Consider the following 12886-nt stretch of genomic DNA (forward strand, 5'->3'; position numbering starts at 1 on the left):
GGCTTGAATGCTCTGTATCCTGGCTGGACTAGGATAAGCTAGAGCTGTATTGGTGTTTATGGTAGCCCCTAGGTATTGATGTACACGAGAGGGCTGGAGATGTGACTTGGTGTGGTTTATTGAAAACCCCAAGTTGTGCAGTGTCTGAATTGTGTGAGATGTGTGTTGAACACACTGGTTGAATGACTTAGCCTTTATGAGCCAATTGTCTAAGTAAGGGAAGACATGGATCTGTTGTCTTTCGAGATGTGCTGCTACTACTGCTAAGCACTTTGTGAACACTCTTGGTGCTGTTGTTACCCCAAATGGAAGGACTTTGAATTGATAGTGTTGCCCTTCTAGCACAAACCTGAGATACTTCCTGTGAGAAGGATGTATGGGAATGTGAAAGTAGGCGTCTGAGGTCTAGTGTAGTGAAGAAATCGCATTGTTGCAATAATGGGAGCACTTGTTGTAAAGTGATCATGTGAAAATGATCTGAGTGTATATACAGATTGAGAGGCCTCAAATATAGAATTGGTTTTAGTGTCCCATCCTTTTTGGGTATTAGGAAGTAGAGTGAAAGACCCCTGTTCCTTGATGTTGCAATGGAACTAGCTCTATTGCATCTTTTTGTAGCAATGAGAGAATTTAGTTGGAGCAGCATTAGATGTTCTGTGTACATTGGGCGCTGTCTGGGTGGCATATTTGGAAGGGTAGCTGTAAGCTCTAGGCAGTAACCATACTGGATAATCTGTCTTATCCACTTGTCTGTTGTGATGGAATTCCAGACAGGTAGGAACTGTGTTAATCTCCCCCCTACTGGAGTGGTAAGCTGTTGGGGGAGCTGAAGGAAGTCACTGTTTAGTGGTGGAAGAGGATTGATTCTTGTTGTTACCTCAACCTCTTCCCTTATTGTTATTACCTCTGTAGCCTCCTCTAAAGTAGCCTTTATTAGAGGGTGCTTGTGTATTAGTTTTAAAGGAAGCTGAATTGTCTGCTCCAGCTTGTTTGGAGCCTCCTCTGTAAAAGGAGCGACGAAAGGAGTCTCTTGTCATCTAGTGCGCATTTAATGGACCCTCTTTTATGAGGTCATCTGCTTGTGCCTTATATTGATCAGGTAGATGTTGTAATAGCTTCTTTAACTGATCATAGTGAGCCCTATCATATCTTGCGAAGAGGGCCTGTGTGTTAGCAATGCGCCATACATAACTAGCTTGGGCAGCTATTCTTTTCCCTGAAGCATCTATGGTCTTTGATTCTTTATCAGGAGGTGGTGCTTCTCCTGAGGTTTGTGACTTTGCCTGGTTTCTGCTTGTCTTTAGCCTTAGGAGTTGTTGTATAGTCCTTTGGCGCAGTTTTCGGCACCGAAGATATCGTTTTCGGTGTTGAGGCCTGGTTCGAGGGCTTGGAGGCATCGGTAGCAGGCTTTGTAGGTTTCGGCACCGAAGATTTTGGACTGGAAGCTGTTTTGGTCGGCTTGAAAGCGTCGGAAACAGGCTTCATTGGTTTCGGTGCCGTATTGTCTTTAGGAGTCGACCGTTTCTGGGTCTTTCTCGGAACCGGGACTTCTTTCGGTTTCGGTGCCGAGGAAGCTGGTCGTGTCGGCAGGTGCGGTTTGCTCGGTATGGAGCTACCAGAAGGCTTTAATATTTTCTTCGGAGCCAAGCTCGATGGCGGGCTTTCGAAGCAGTGTCTCGGTCTCGACTGGGCCCCGAAGGCAGAGTTTTGACCTTAGCCTTTGGTTTAGGTGTTGGGGCGGGGGTAGGGGCAGTTGTACTCACAAGTTGACCTGATGGTACTGAGTCATCGGAGTCGTCTGCCTCAGATACGATCTGGAGATCATCGGAATTATCCTCAGGGACACATGGACCTTCGTCGAAGATATCCACCGGTTCCGGAGCGGATCTCTGCATGTCAAGTCGATGGGCCCTCCGATCTCGAACGGTCTTCTTGGATCGAAAGGACGCACAAGCTGTGCAAGCTCGACTCGTCGTGTTCCGGTAATAAACACAGGTTACACACCTCGTGATGGTCGCTGTGTGGAAATTTTGCTCCACAGCAGCGGCATCTTTTGAATGGTTTCCTTTCCATGAGGTATAGGCCTCACCACGTGGGTAGTCCCGACGACCTGCGTCGACGACCGGAATCGAAGTGATGAGGTCGAGTCTATGTATATTGAAGGTAAAGTTTGTTTTTAGAAAGTTTTGCGCGTCGAAGTCTTTGAAAAGTAGATTTTCGAACCGGGGCTGAAAAGTTGCATCCGAACGCAGTGGCGGAAAAAAACAATCTAAGGATGGAGCCGATGCCCATGCACACTATTGTCCAAGGGAGGAGTCACCTATTTTGTGACTACAAAGACTTCTTCCAAGACGACAACAACATGCAATCATCCGAGCCCAACACCAGGTGGCGATCTAATGCTAAGTGTACAATATGCAGCTCATATGCCTCGAACATATGCTTACGAGTGGCTTGTAAAGGTTACATTGCAGAATTCAACTCCACTCCACTAATTTTTCTGTAAACTATATGAGAACACAGAAAATAAACAAAACAGTTCCGACTTAAAAATGCAAATTGTGTAGAAAAAACAAGTTAACTGTCTCTCATGAACCAACTACTTCTAACCAACTTTTCCATCATATGAGTCAATTCTTACACATCAGAAGAATAGCGACTGAAGAGACGGATTACATTAATCATTTAAAAACATTTGAAGCCAAGAAAGACATTAGTAAATCATTATTGCAAAGATGAAATGCTAACGAGGAGGATATTGGTTTGTAAGTACATTCTCATACCACAATTTTATAATGAAGCGTATTGTTCAAATAAGATTGTTCCAAACCTCCAATGTGACAACCAACTAAAGAGATTTTCATGGGACACCTGCGATTACACGCAAGCTACATTCATGGCAATTAAACTTTTGATTAAAGCTGATCCACGACTTCTCAGCAAAAATTCTGGATGCATCATAATGGCATATTTCCATGTTTAATCTGCAATAATTAGAACTCGACTATCAAAGGAAATGTTTTAAAACCATGTGGAAAAAATACAATCACATATCTGTTTGCAACTTCTTGCTTATACTTTGACAGTGTAGAAAAATAGGGCCCAATTAAGTACAATATGGGAAAAAACAAAAATGAGACATCAGGTTACAAAATGGTAAACACTAATGCAAGATATTTTCTTCTGCTCACTCAATCGAGATTTAAAAGTATTGAATTACTATTGCCATTACCGCAAGCTGGTAATCAATATCATTACATGCATTAAAGAGAATCCATTATAACATATAAACGTTCTGTGAAAAATGCGCCATTTAATGTTGACCTTTACACTCTGGACTTCAATGGGCTGCTATTAAACCGACATGTAATCCAAGTAGTGCTGCACGGATCCTGACTTGCTGGCAGAGTATGTCTTTACTCCATCCAAAATGGTGAAGACCACTTCACTGCGTAGAGGTTTTTTGCAACTAGTACATCAATAGGTTTTATTTGCAAAATAAATGACCACAACAAGAAATGCTAATGCTGATGAAGGATGGATTGTACCCATCAACTATTTTTTCTTGGATTTAATTTATTCATATTACATTCTATTGCTAGACTTAAGGAAGGGATAAAGACTATCTGTCCATGTAGTCGTACATTTCAATGCAGTGTGGACTCAGGGTCCATGTCTGTTATGTAGACAGACTACTTGCAGGCAGAGCTTCTCTGAGTTCTGTGAAGTCTATAAAGTGTACAAACAAATCCAGAATCAGACAGAAAATGCTCAACCTCATCTACAAGGCCTCACAATAACAAACGTAGTTGAGCAGCATATAATGAAATTCTCGTAGTAACTCAAGAGTCTTGCCTTGGTTTTCAAGTATGGTGCAATTATGTAGTAAAATGTGCATTGTATGAGGGATAGGTCTGCTCTCTTAGACCAGAGTTGAGAAGAACTGTGCAACAGAGGGATCTCCATTCTGCTGAGGGCCCGAGTCTGTAAGTAATGCTACATAATTTGGGTAGCCTGCAGTTTGAAGTCTGCGTTGTAAAATGTGTACAACCAGCGAGAGCACACCTTTTGAAGATCTGAGCAGTAATGTTGGCAAGACCAGAATAAGAGGTCTACTGTCTCAGGTCTGTGTGTAACCTGAGAGACGTCTTTGTGTTCTGAGACTATGGTTTGGAATGCGCTGGAGAGCACTGCTGTCTGAGGCTCAATTCTGTTAGATGTATGTAACCAGAGGGCGCGCCGTGCAGTCCGAGCTCTGTAGACGATTGGTATTACCAGATGTACAGGCTGAATCTATCAGAGCCATGTTACTGAATAGAGAGCTTTGCTGACTCAGCCATCAGTTGTATTTGTGTAACTCGAGGGAGTGCACAGCTGTCTTTGGTCTAAGCCACTATATTTGTGCCACGAGGGGGGACTCGTCTTGTTTAAGGCCTCAGCCTCCGATCTGCACACCCTCACAATCCCTGTCTGACTAGTAAGTTTGCTGCCTGCTCCCAAGGTATAGCTTACATGAAACACGATAAATGAGTGAACAATGAATTGTCTACAGTACCTCCAGCATTTTGGGTTCTCCAGCGATCAGCATGCAGAGGACCGGGATCTCAATACTGCCCCTCCCTGCAAAATACAATCAGACAGATTAGTGAGAAAAGTAATTCGTGAGCATTGCGGCACCTTGAACATGTATTAATTTCTTAGGAGTCTTACATCTAAGAAAATTGTTATTAGCCATTGATCCACCATTGAAAAGTGGAACATAATTTTTACATACCTGTTTTCTTATCCGTGTCTAAATCAGTTTGGAGTTCAAAGGGTTTATTGATTCCATTCTATTATACATAGAGGAGGTATATCAGTTTTCACAAACTACATGTGAAGCAGAGGTCAGAAATGGACCTAAAAGTTGTAGGTAGATCATTCTTTAATGCAGCCCCTTATCACTATAATAAATCCCTGTTAGTCTTCGCTCTTGATCTCCTTTAAGAAGGGTTTGAAGACTTGGCAGTTTTAGAATGTTTTATCCTCTTTTGAGCAGCACAGCACAAAGATACTCCTCTGTGATTCGTACACGATAACAAATGTTCAAATAAATAAAATACATTTAATGGCCAGATAAGTGAGATGGATGGCATTGGTATGTAAACCATTCAGGTACCTAAACTCAGCCCAGTGCCTCAGTGACTATTTCTTCAATAAGAGCTGCTATAATTCTGCGAAGGGCTTTTGGAAACTGATATTCTGATGAGAAACTGAAGATCTGATGAGAAGTTGTTAGTCTGATGGAACACTCATGGTCAGATAGGAGTTAAACATCCTGTTGGCAAGTGGATTCTCCAATCGAAAGCTCATGGGGCATCTATGATCTTATGGTATGTCACACTGAATGTTGGGAAAACTGATGGTCGGATTGGGCATTGATGGTTTCCTTGAAGCAGGGATGGAGTGCTAATGATTTGATGATACACTGATGAACTGATGGTAAGCCCATGATCTGATGGCAACGCTGGTGTGTTAGTGACGATTTGATGCAACTATTAAACTGTCCCCATCTCCGAGTTTCTTCTCTACACCACACACCAACATTCTGCTACTTCAATAATTCTCAGAATTTCTCTCAGCATTTCAGACACCATCATAGATGTGTAGGGAATGGGGACAAAGAGTAAACTACAGTGCTCTCTGGAACACTCAGCGCTCCCCAGAGCATTGAAACATCCTGTGTACCTCCATTCCCTATACCTTTAAGTTGGTGTGTGGAATGTTGAGAGAGTAATGCGGTGAGTGACTGAAGTAACATAATGTTGGTGTGTGTTTTGTGAGTGGTAGCTAGGAGAGAGAGACAGCTAAAGGAAGTGCAGAGCCATGACAGGACCTACCTGCTATTACTGTAGCCAATCATGAAATAAAGAACTTACCTCCTACCTAAATAGTTTCAGACTCTTGTATGAGACCCTGCCCTACAACTACAAAAAGCATGTCCTGGGAATATGGCCGATTCTTAATGGTTTTCGTTTAAGGTCATCCTGTTTGAATAAAGTCCAGGAGCAGTGATTGTTTGTTATAACCAGTGTGCATCTCATCATATATGCACACCTAGAAAGAGCTGGTAGAACACGACCAACCAGTCCACTATATCCCGCATTTCCTCACCCTATTCCCCGTACATAGAGACCATACTTGCTTTTAAAAGTACCCAACTCAGAATTTTAGTAATATTGCACAGCTTCATTAGGTTCTTTTGCAACTCACCGCCAATTCCTGTTTTCTGACGGGAGATGTGCTCCTCCAGCCGTGCTCTGAAGTCGGTCTCCCCTCCCATCTTCTGGTGCATCGCATCATCCACCAGTAGGAATGCAGAATAGTTGTTGTCCAGACAATATGTTGGGCCATCTACATTCCCCATGTAGTATTTAGCAGGAAAGGAGCCCTGAAATTACACGGTACATACAAATGTTAACAGTCCGCAGATATGCAAAAAAATATACATTTTTAAAAAGTGCAATTCAAAAAAGTAATGTCACCAAAAGCTGAATAGTGTGAGCTTCATCACAGCAGCTCAGTCCCAGCAATGCAGTTTCAGTTCTACAGTACCCCATCAGTATTCACCTTCCCACTGTTACAGATCCTACCAGCATCAGCGCCCCCTTCACAAGTACACTGTCATTACCACAGTGCCCCAGCAGTAACCTGCACAAAAGCCAGTTTATATCTTAGTGGTATAACCGTTTGCCACAGTACCTCTTCCATTGGAGTGACAGTGCTCTGGGACCCCAGGCATATGAGCTTCCTCTAGCACGGACATCTCAATGCGGCAGGCATCTAGAAGCACAATCTTCAGTGCCCGGTCTGTGCTACTAGACACGAGCCGTGTGAACATTTTACGTGCAGAGCTTGGTCAGTAACATACGACCTTAGCATGGTGGACTTTCTTAGCAGTGCCTTCTTAGTTCTACAAGACTCATTAGTGTCACCTTCTTCCCAGCACTGCCCTGTCTATCTCATATAGCCCTAAAAGAGCACTTGTCCACTGCAACTGCCTTTTGACTCCAGCAGGGGGAGCATCCCCCAGCCGTGTCATGGTCATCCTAAGGTATTTCTATCATGGTGATTACGGCAATCTATTGTGGATGCTGATTTGTGCAGCCGCCTTACCTTGGGATTGACCAGATTCTCACGATTATGTATAATTCCCCAGGGAGCGATGCCCATTGCAACAACTTTATTATTATCGGTCTTGCTGGTGTTTGCTGTGGCATGGTCTCGGACTGCTTCCCCCACATACTTTCCAATTCCAGCCTGCATGCCGCCAGTCATAATCCAGGCCCCTGAATCAAAAAGTGAGCGGAGAAAAAGGTTAGTGAATCAAGCAAGAACCAGCAAGTACCATTTAAGACAGGATAATCAAATGGATTTCTTTATGGTCGACTGTGGCTCTAAAATGGGCAAAAAAGTGTGATGGGAAGCTGGTGGTAGACTGAAGGGATACTGATAGTCAGAAGGAATACAAATAGGACATTGATGATCTGATGGAAGATAGACAGGTGGACCAGATGCTCACCAGGCACTGCTACTCAAATGAGAACCGGACAGTGAGATGGGACATTGATAGCCTGACCGGACACTTGTGACCGTGATGGTGTGAAGGAACAATGACGCTCTTTTATTTTTTATTTTATTTTATATTCTTCTATAGCGCCTGAATAGACCCCCGGAGGGGTATCTCCGCGCTTTGCCAGTAAGAACATAGCTCCAGATGGTCCGTGGTCAAATAAGATGGTACAGTTAATCAAGGAGAGATCAGTTGCTGGAAAATAGGTGCGTTTTTAAGATCTTTCGAAAAGTCAGATGACTGGTGAGTGATCTCATATCGAGGGGTAGAGAATTCAAGAGCTTTGGTCCCATATGGGCCAATGCTCGACCTCCTTGTCTGGACTTTTTTATTCTAGGCACCTGCAGAAACTGCAGGTTACCAGAGCGCAGGGTTCGCCCAGGGGCATATGGCTGGAAGATTTTGGCCAGATATTTTGGGCCTTCACCTATCACACTTTTATGAATAGTGCACAGGGTCATAAACTGCACTCGCTTCTTCACTGGTAACCAGTGGAGCCTACTCAGCAGCGGAAGAGAGGGAGTCCTGGGAGGAGCATTAAGGACTGTCCTTGCAGCCGTCTTTAAAAGTAGGAAGGTCTACTAAGACACACTGGTTTGAGTATGGTCGGGCATAGATGGTTTCTTGCAATACCAATGTCTAATTGAGCCACTGATGGTCTAACAGGAACACCAATGGGCAACTTATAGTCTTATGGGAAGTTAATGGTCAAGAAAGACTCTAGCTATCTTACCAGAAGTTTATGGTTAGATGGAGAACTATTGTTTTGGACTTGTACGTGAGGGTACTGGCTGGTGCAGTGCTTCGTGGCAAGGGACAAGTGGGTCTGATGAGATAATGGGGTTTGTCCCATGGAAACTGATATTCTGTTGGGAGGTGAAGGTCTGATGATCCGATGGGGTACTGATTATCTAGAGAGAATCTGATAGTCTGATGGAACACTCCTAGTCAGACATGAATGTGATGGTCTGTTGGCAAGCGGATTCTCTAATGGAAAGCTGATGGGACATCTATGTACACTAATGTCACACTGAATGTTAGGGGAACTGATGGTCAGCTTGGTCATTGATGGTTTCCTTGTAGCAGTTATGAGGCGATACTGAGGATATACTGATGAACTTATGGTAAGCTCATGATCTGATGGCAACATTGGTGGGTCAAGGACGATTTGATGCTGGCTACACTTGAACTGGATCATTCTCCGTTGGTATGGGGACGTTACCTAACTTGAAATGCCTAACATGGAATGTCCGAGGGCTGCGAACTATGGTCAAACGCCACAAAGTGCATGCTTATTTGGTGAGGCGGGGGGTCCAGGTTGCCATGTTGCAGGAGACTCATTTAACGAAACAAGAATGCATCGCGTTGCAGAAGAGATGGAGGGGTCAGGTCTTTGGAACCACTTACTCCGCGTTTGCTAGAGGGGTACTGATATGGGTGCGAGCGGGGATACCGTTCCAGGTGTTGAATCAATCGGTGGATCCTGAGGGTAGATATGTGGCGGTGGAGGGGAGGTTGTATGGTCGGGATGTGGTTTTAAGCTGTGTATACGCTCCAAATGTTGATCAGGCCCGCTTCTTTGATGGTTTATCCTGCTCATTGGCCTCTTTCTTAGCGGGTCCTGTGATACTGGGGGGGGACTTTAACTCGATCACAGATGTGGCATTGGACAGATCTCACCCACCACTGGTCGATTCCCCTGTACGTAAGCTAGCTGCACACAGGAAGGATTGGCAGGAAAGATGGGGACTGCTGGATGTGTGGCGGGAACAACACCGGGGTGGTAGGGATTACTCCTTTTTCTCGGCCCTCCACGCTCTACATGTTAGGATTGACTCGGTCCTGTGCAGCGGGTCCCTAGCCCCATTGGTCTCCCATACGGAGTATGGATGGCCAGGACCATCTCGGATCATAATCCTTTGCTGGTTCACGTCCAATGGCAGCGGGCGCGCTCCGCGATTCCAACATGGCGGCTCCGGCCCGACACCCTGGAGGACTCGGTGTTTAGTGACACGGTCCAACGGGGCATAGATCAGTATTTTGCTGAGAATGAGGGGACAGCTACTTGTAGGTCCACTGAATGGGACGCGATGAAAGTGGTGGTGAGAGGAGTATGCATGGGTAGGTTTTCGAATGCTCGAATGTCGGTGTTGAATGCGCTTGCCAGTGCGGAGGAGAAATTGAGGGATCTGGAATGGCGTAGCCCGGACCGACCGGATCTACAGGGCCGGTTATTGGAAGCCAAGGAGGTGGTGGCTACCGAAACGGAACGGCTGCGGAGCTATGACTACAGACAATATGCCATCAGAGCGCATGCTGAAAGGGATAAGGTAGGCACATTACTGGCTAGGCTCGCTAATCCTGAACTCAGAGGCTGCCCGATCTTGAGCATTAAAAATGTACTGGGGGAGACGGTCTATTCACAAACGGCGGTGCTGGAATGCTTTCGGGCCTACTATGCTGAGTTGTACGAGAGTCAGTTAGGGGTGGAGGCTTGGGAGATCGCGGAATATTTGAAGTCGATGCAGCTTCCGGTGCTTGACGATGACGATGCAAAGGACGAGATTAGGGCGGCCATTAAACATATGGCGAGGAATAAAACACCCGGGGTAGATGGCCTGCCGATTGAATTTTACCAGAAGTTTGTTGATAGCGTGGCACCCAGACTACTGGTGGTGTACGAGGAGGCTCACAGATTGGGGGGTCTGCCCGGGTCAATGAGGGAGGCGCTGATAGTACCGCTGCTGAAACCCGGCAGGGAGGCGACTGATGTGAAGTCTTATAGGCCATTGTCCATGTTGACGGTGGACTATAAGATTTTAAGCCGTATTTTGGCCACCAGGTTGGCCCCACATATGACCAGACTGGTGCACAGGGACCAAGCGGGGTTTATCCCCACGAGGAGCACGGCGCTTAATATTCGCCGTCTGATTGGGATATTGGACGGTGCAACGGACGGGGACGATGCCCAATCGGTGTTATCTGTAGACATCGAGAAAGCATTTGATAGTCTGGAATGGGTCTATCTGGATGAAGTCCTAGTGAATTTCGGCATTGGTGAGGGGTTTCGTAGATGGACGAAGGTGTTGTATTCTTCGGCAACGGCGCGAGTACGGCTGGGCACTCTGGTGTCTGCGGCTTATCCAGTTGGTAGGGGGACGAGACAGGGGTGCTCCCTCTCCCCGCTTTTGTTTGCACTGGCGATGGAACCACTGGCGGCGCGCGCCAGGTCGGGAGACATGTACGCAGGGATCGATAGAGGCGGGCAGTTGAACTACATATCATTGTATGCAGATGATCTGCTATTGTACATGGAGGATACGGAGCGGGCTCTGGAAGGGGCGATGGGCATGCTGTCTGAGTTTGGCCGGTTGTCGGGCCTCAGGGTTAACTGGACGAAGACTTGTGTCTTTCCGCTTAGGGCGGACGCACCCCGCCCCTCTCGTGATGTAGGGGTGGTCTGGGAGCCATCTTGCTTTACTTATCTGGGAGTCCGTATCTACCACGAGGTCGTGGACTTATTAGAGGGTAATATTGGGCGGTGCATACGGGCGCTGAGAGGCTGCATGTCTTTTTGGGCCTCTCTCCCTCTGTCGGTGTTGGGTAGGATAGCTCTGCTGAAGATGGTGGCGCTCCCGCGGCTCTTGTATTATTTTCGCACTCTGCCCATTTGGATTCCGCAGAGGGTCTTTCGGGACCTGCGGACGATGATAATCGATTTCCTTTGGGGGCATGGTCGCCGTAGAGTGGCACTGACCGCGTTGCTTCGTCCAAAGCTTGAGGGGGGGATGGCGGTCCCTGACCTTGAGTTGTACTACTTGGCCGCGCAACTTCAGGTTCTCACACAGCATGTGGCTAGGGTGTTCAGAGGGCCGGAACACGACCGAGAGCGGGGAATACAACGCCATGTCCTGGCCTACATTATCATGCAGCAGAAACTGGAGTTGCGCGGCCTTACCATGGAGGAGAAGACGCTCAGGTTATGCTGGCAGAGGAGTCTGAGGAGAGCGAAGGCGTCCCGACCGTATGCCCCGGAGATACCGATAGGTATGCTAACTGCGCTGCCGCATGGGGGCGACTGGTCTCCATTACTGGAGTGGGAGGAGCTGGGACTGCAAGTGGTGGGGGATTTGTATATTGATGGGACGCTGGTTCCCTTCCAAACGCTACAAGAACAGTTTGGGTTGCCGGAGGGGAGCTTCCTCTTGCATGCGGCCGTGGTGGCGGCCATGCAGAAGCATTGGAAAGGGGGGCTCATTGAACCGGAGATGACTATGGCTTGCCAATATGTAGTGATGGCCGCTGGCACCTTTAAAGCGGTGACCTGCCTCCATAATAGGATGCTGCATGAGGGGCTGGAACCGCTCCTGGGCCTGAAAGCGAAATGGGAGGTTAGCATAGGCAGGCCTATTCCGGACACTGTGTGGGGTCATATCCTTAAGCGTACATGGAAGGGCACGAGGAACGCACGCTTCCAGAAGGTGCATTTTTATGTGTTGCATAGGGCCTACCTGACCCCGGAGAAGATCAAACTGTATTTTCAGGTGCAGGAGGCGCGGTGCCCGAGATGCTTGGCGTTGGAGGAGGATTTGGATCATCTATTGTGGGGCTGCCCGAAACTGGAGGATTACTGGGCGGAGGTTGGGGAACTCCTGAATGCAGTGACCGACAGGGAGGTGGAGTTTGATATGGCGGCGTGCTTGTTGCTCTGGTTCCCGCACACAAAAAACACTAAGGTGACAAGTAAGTTTATTGACCTGGGGCTGATTTTGGCGCAGAGGGAGATCACCTGGCACTGGAAGTCCAGGGAGGGGCCGTCTGTGAGGAGATGGATGAATGAATTGCTGAGGTGGTCTGAATGCGAGAGTGTGCTCCGTATGAGACAAGCTGTTAAGCTCGACAATGAAAAGAATCTAGAATCAGCGCGCGCGTGGGAGTTGATAGTGCAGGCTTTGCGTGACTCCCTGGTGGACGATGAGGACTGAATGAATAGGGCATGAGGACTCCGTGAGGCTTACGAATATGGAGGTATTAGTAGATCTGTAGCGGGACCCATACTGGCGCTAGGAACGCGGTCCACATCATTAGCGGTTGCTGGGGGGGGGGGAGGGGATGGGGGTTGTTTTGGGGTTGTTGAGGGGCGGGTTGAGCACCGGGATCCAGGTTGGGAAGCGGAGGTAATTCCGGGCCTGTGACTGTCCTAACGGGTCTGCAGAGCTTGGATAGATAGCGGAGCAGGGGCAGGAACACGTGGCACTGTTATGTTAGGGCCCA

The 12886-nt window shown here is 47.1% G+C and overlaps 1 protein-coding gene across 1 annotated transcript in view; it reads right to left on the reverse strand.

Annotated features, from left to right (window-relative positions):
* The window catches only part of LOC147701502 (transient receptor potential cation channel subfamily M member 4-like), a 363218-nt gene that overhangs the window by 174236 nt on the left and 176096 nt on the right, over nucleotides 1-12886 (reverse strand). Inside the window, exons 5-7 of the mRNA XM_086930188.1 lie at nucleotides 7156-7328; nucleotides 6253-6430; nucleotides 4556-4620 (exon numbers count right to left, since the gene is read on the reverse strand). Coding sequence (XP_086786314.1) covers nucleotides 4556-4620; nucleotides 6253-6430; nucleotides 7156-7328 — 416 coding nt within the window. The remainder of the gene's footprint in view (nucleotides 1-4555; nucleotides 4621-6252; nucleotides 6431-7155; nucleotides 7329-12886) is intronic.

Source organism: Lissotriton vulgaris, chromosome 7 (genome assembly GCF_964263255.1).
Source record: "Lissotriton vulgaris chromosome 7, aLisVul1.2, whole genome shotgun sequence".
NCBI lineage: Eukaryota > Metazoa > Chordata > Amphibia > Caudata > Salamandridae > Lissotriton > Lissotriton vulgaris.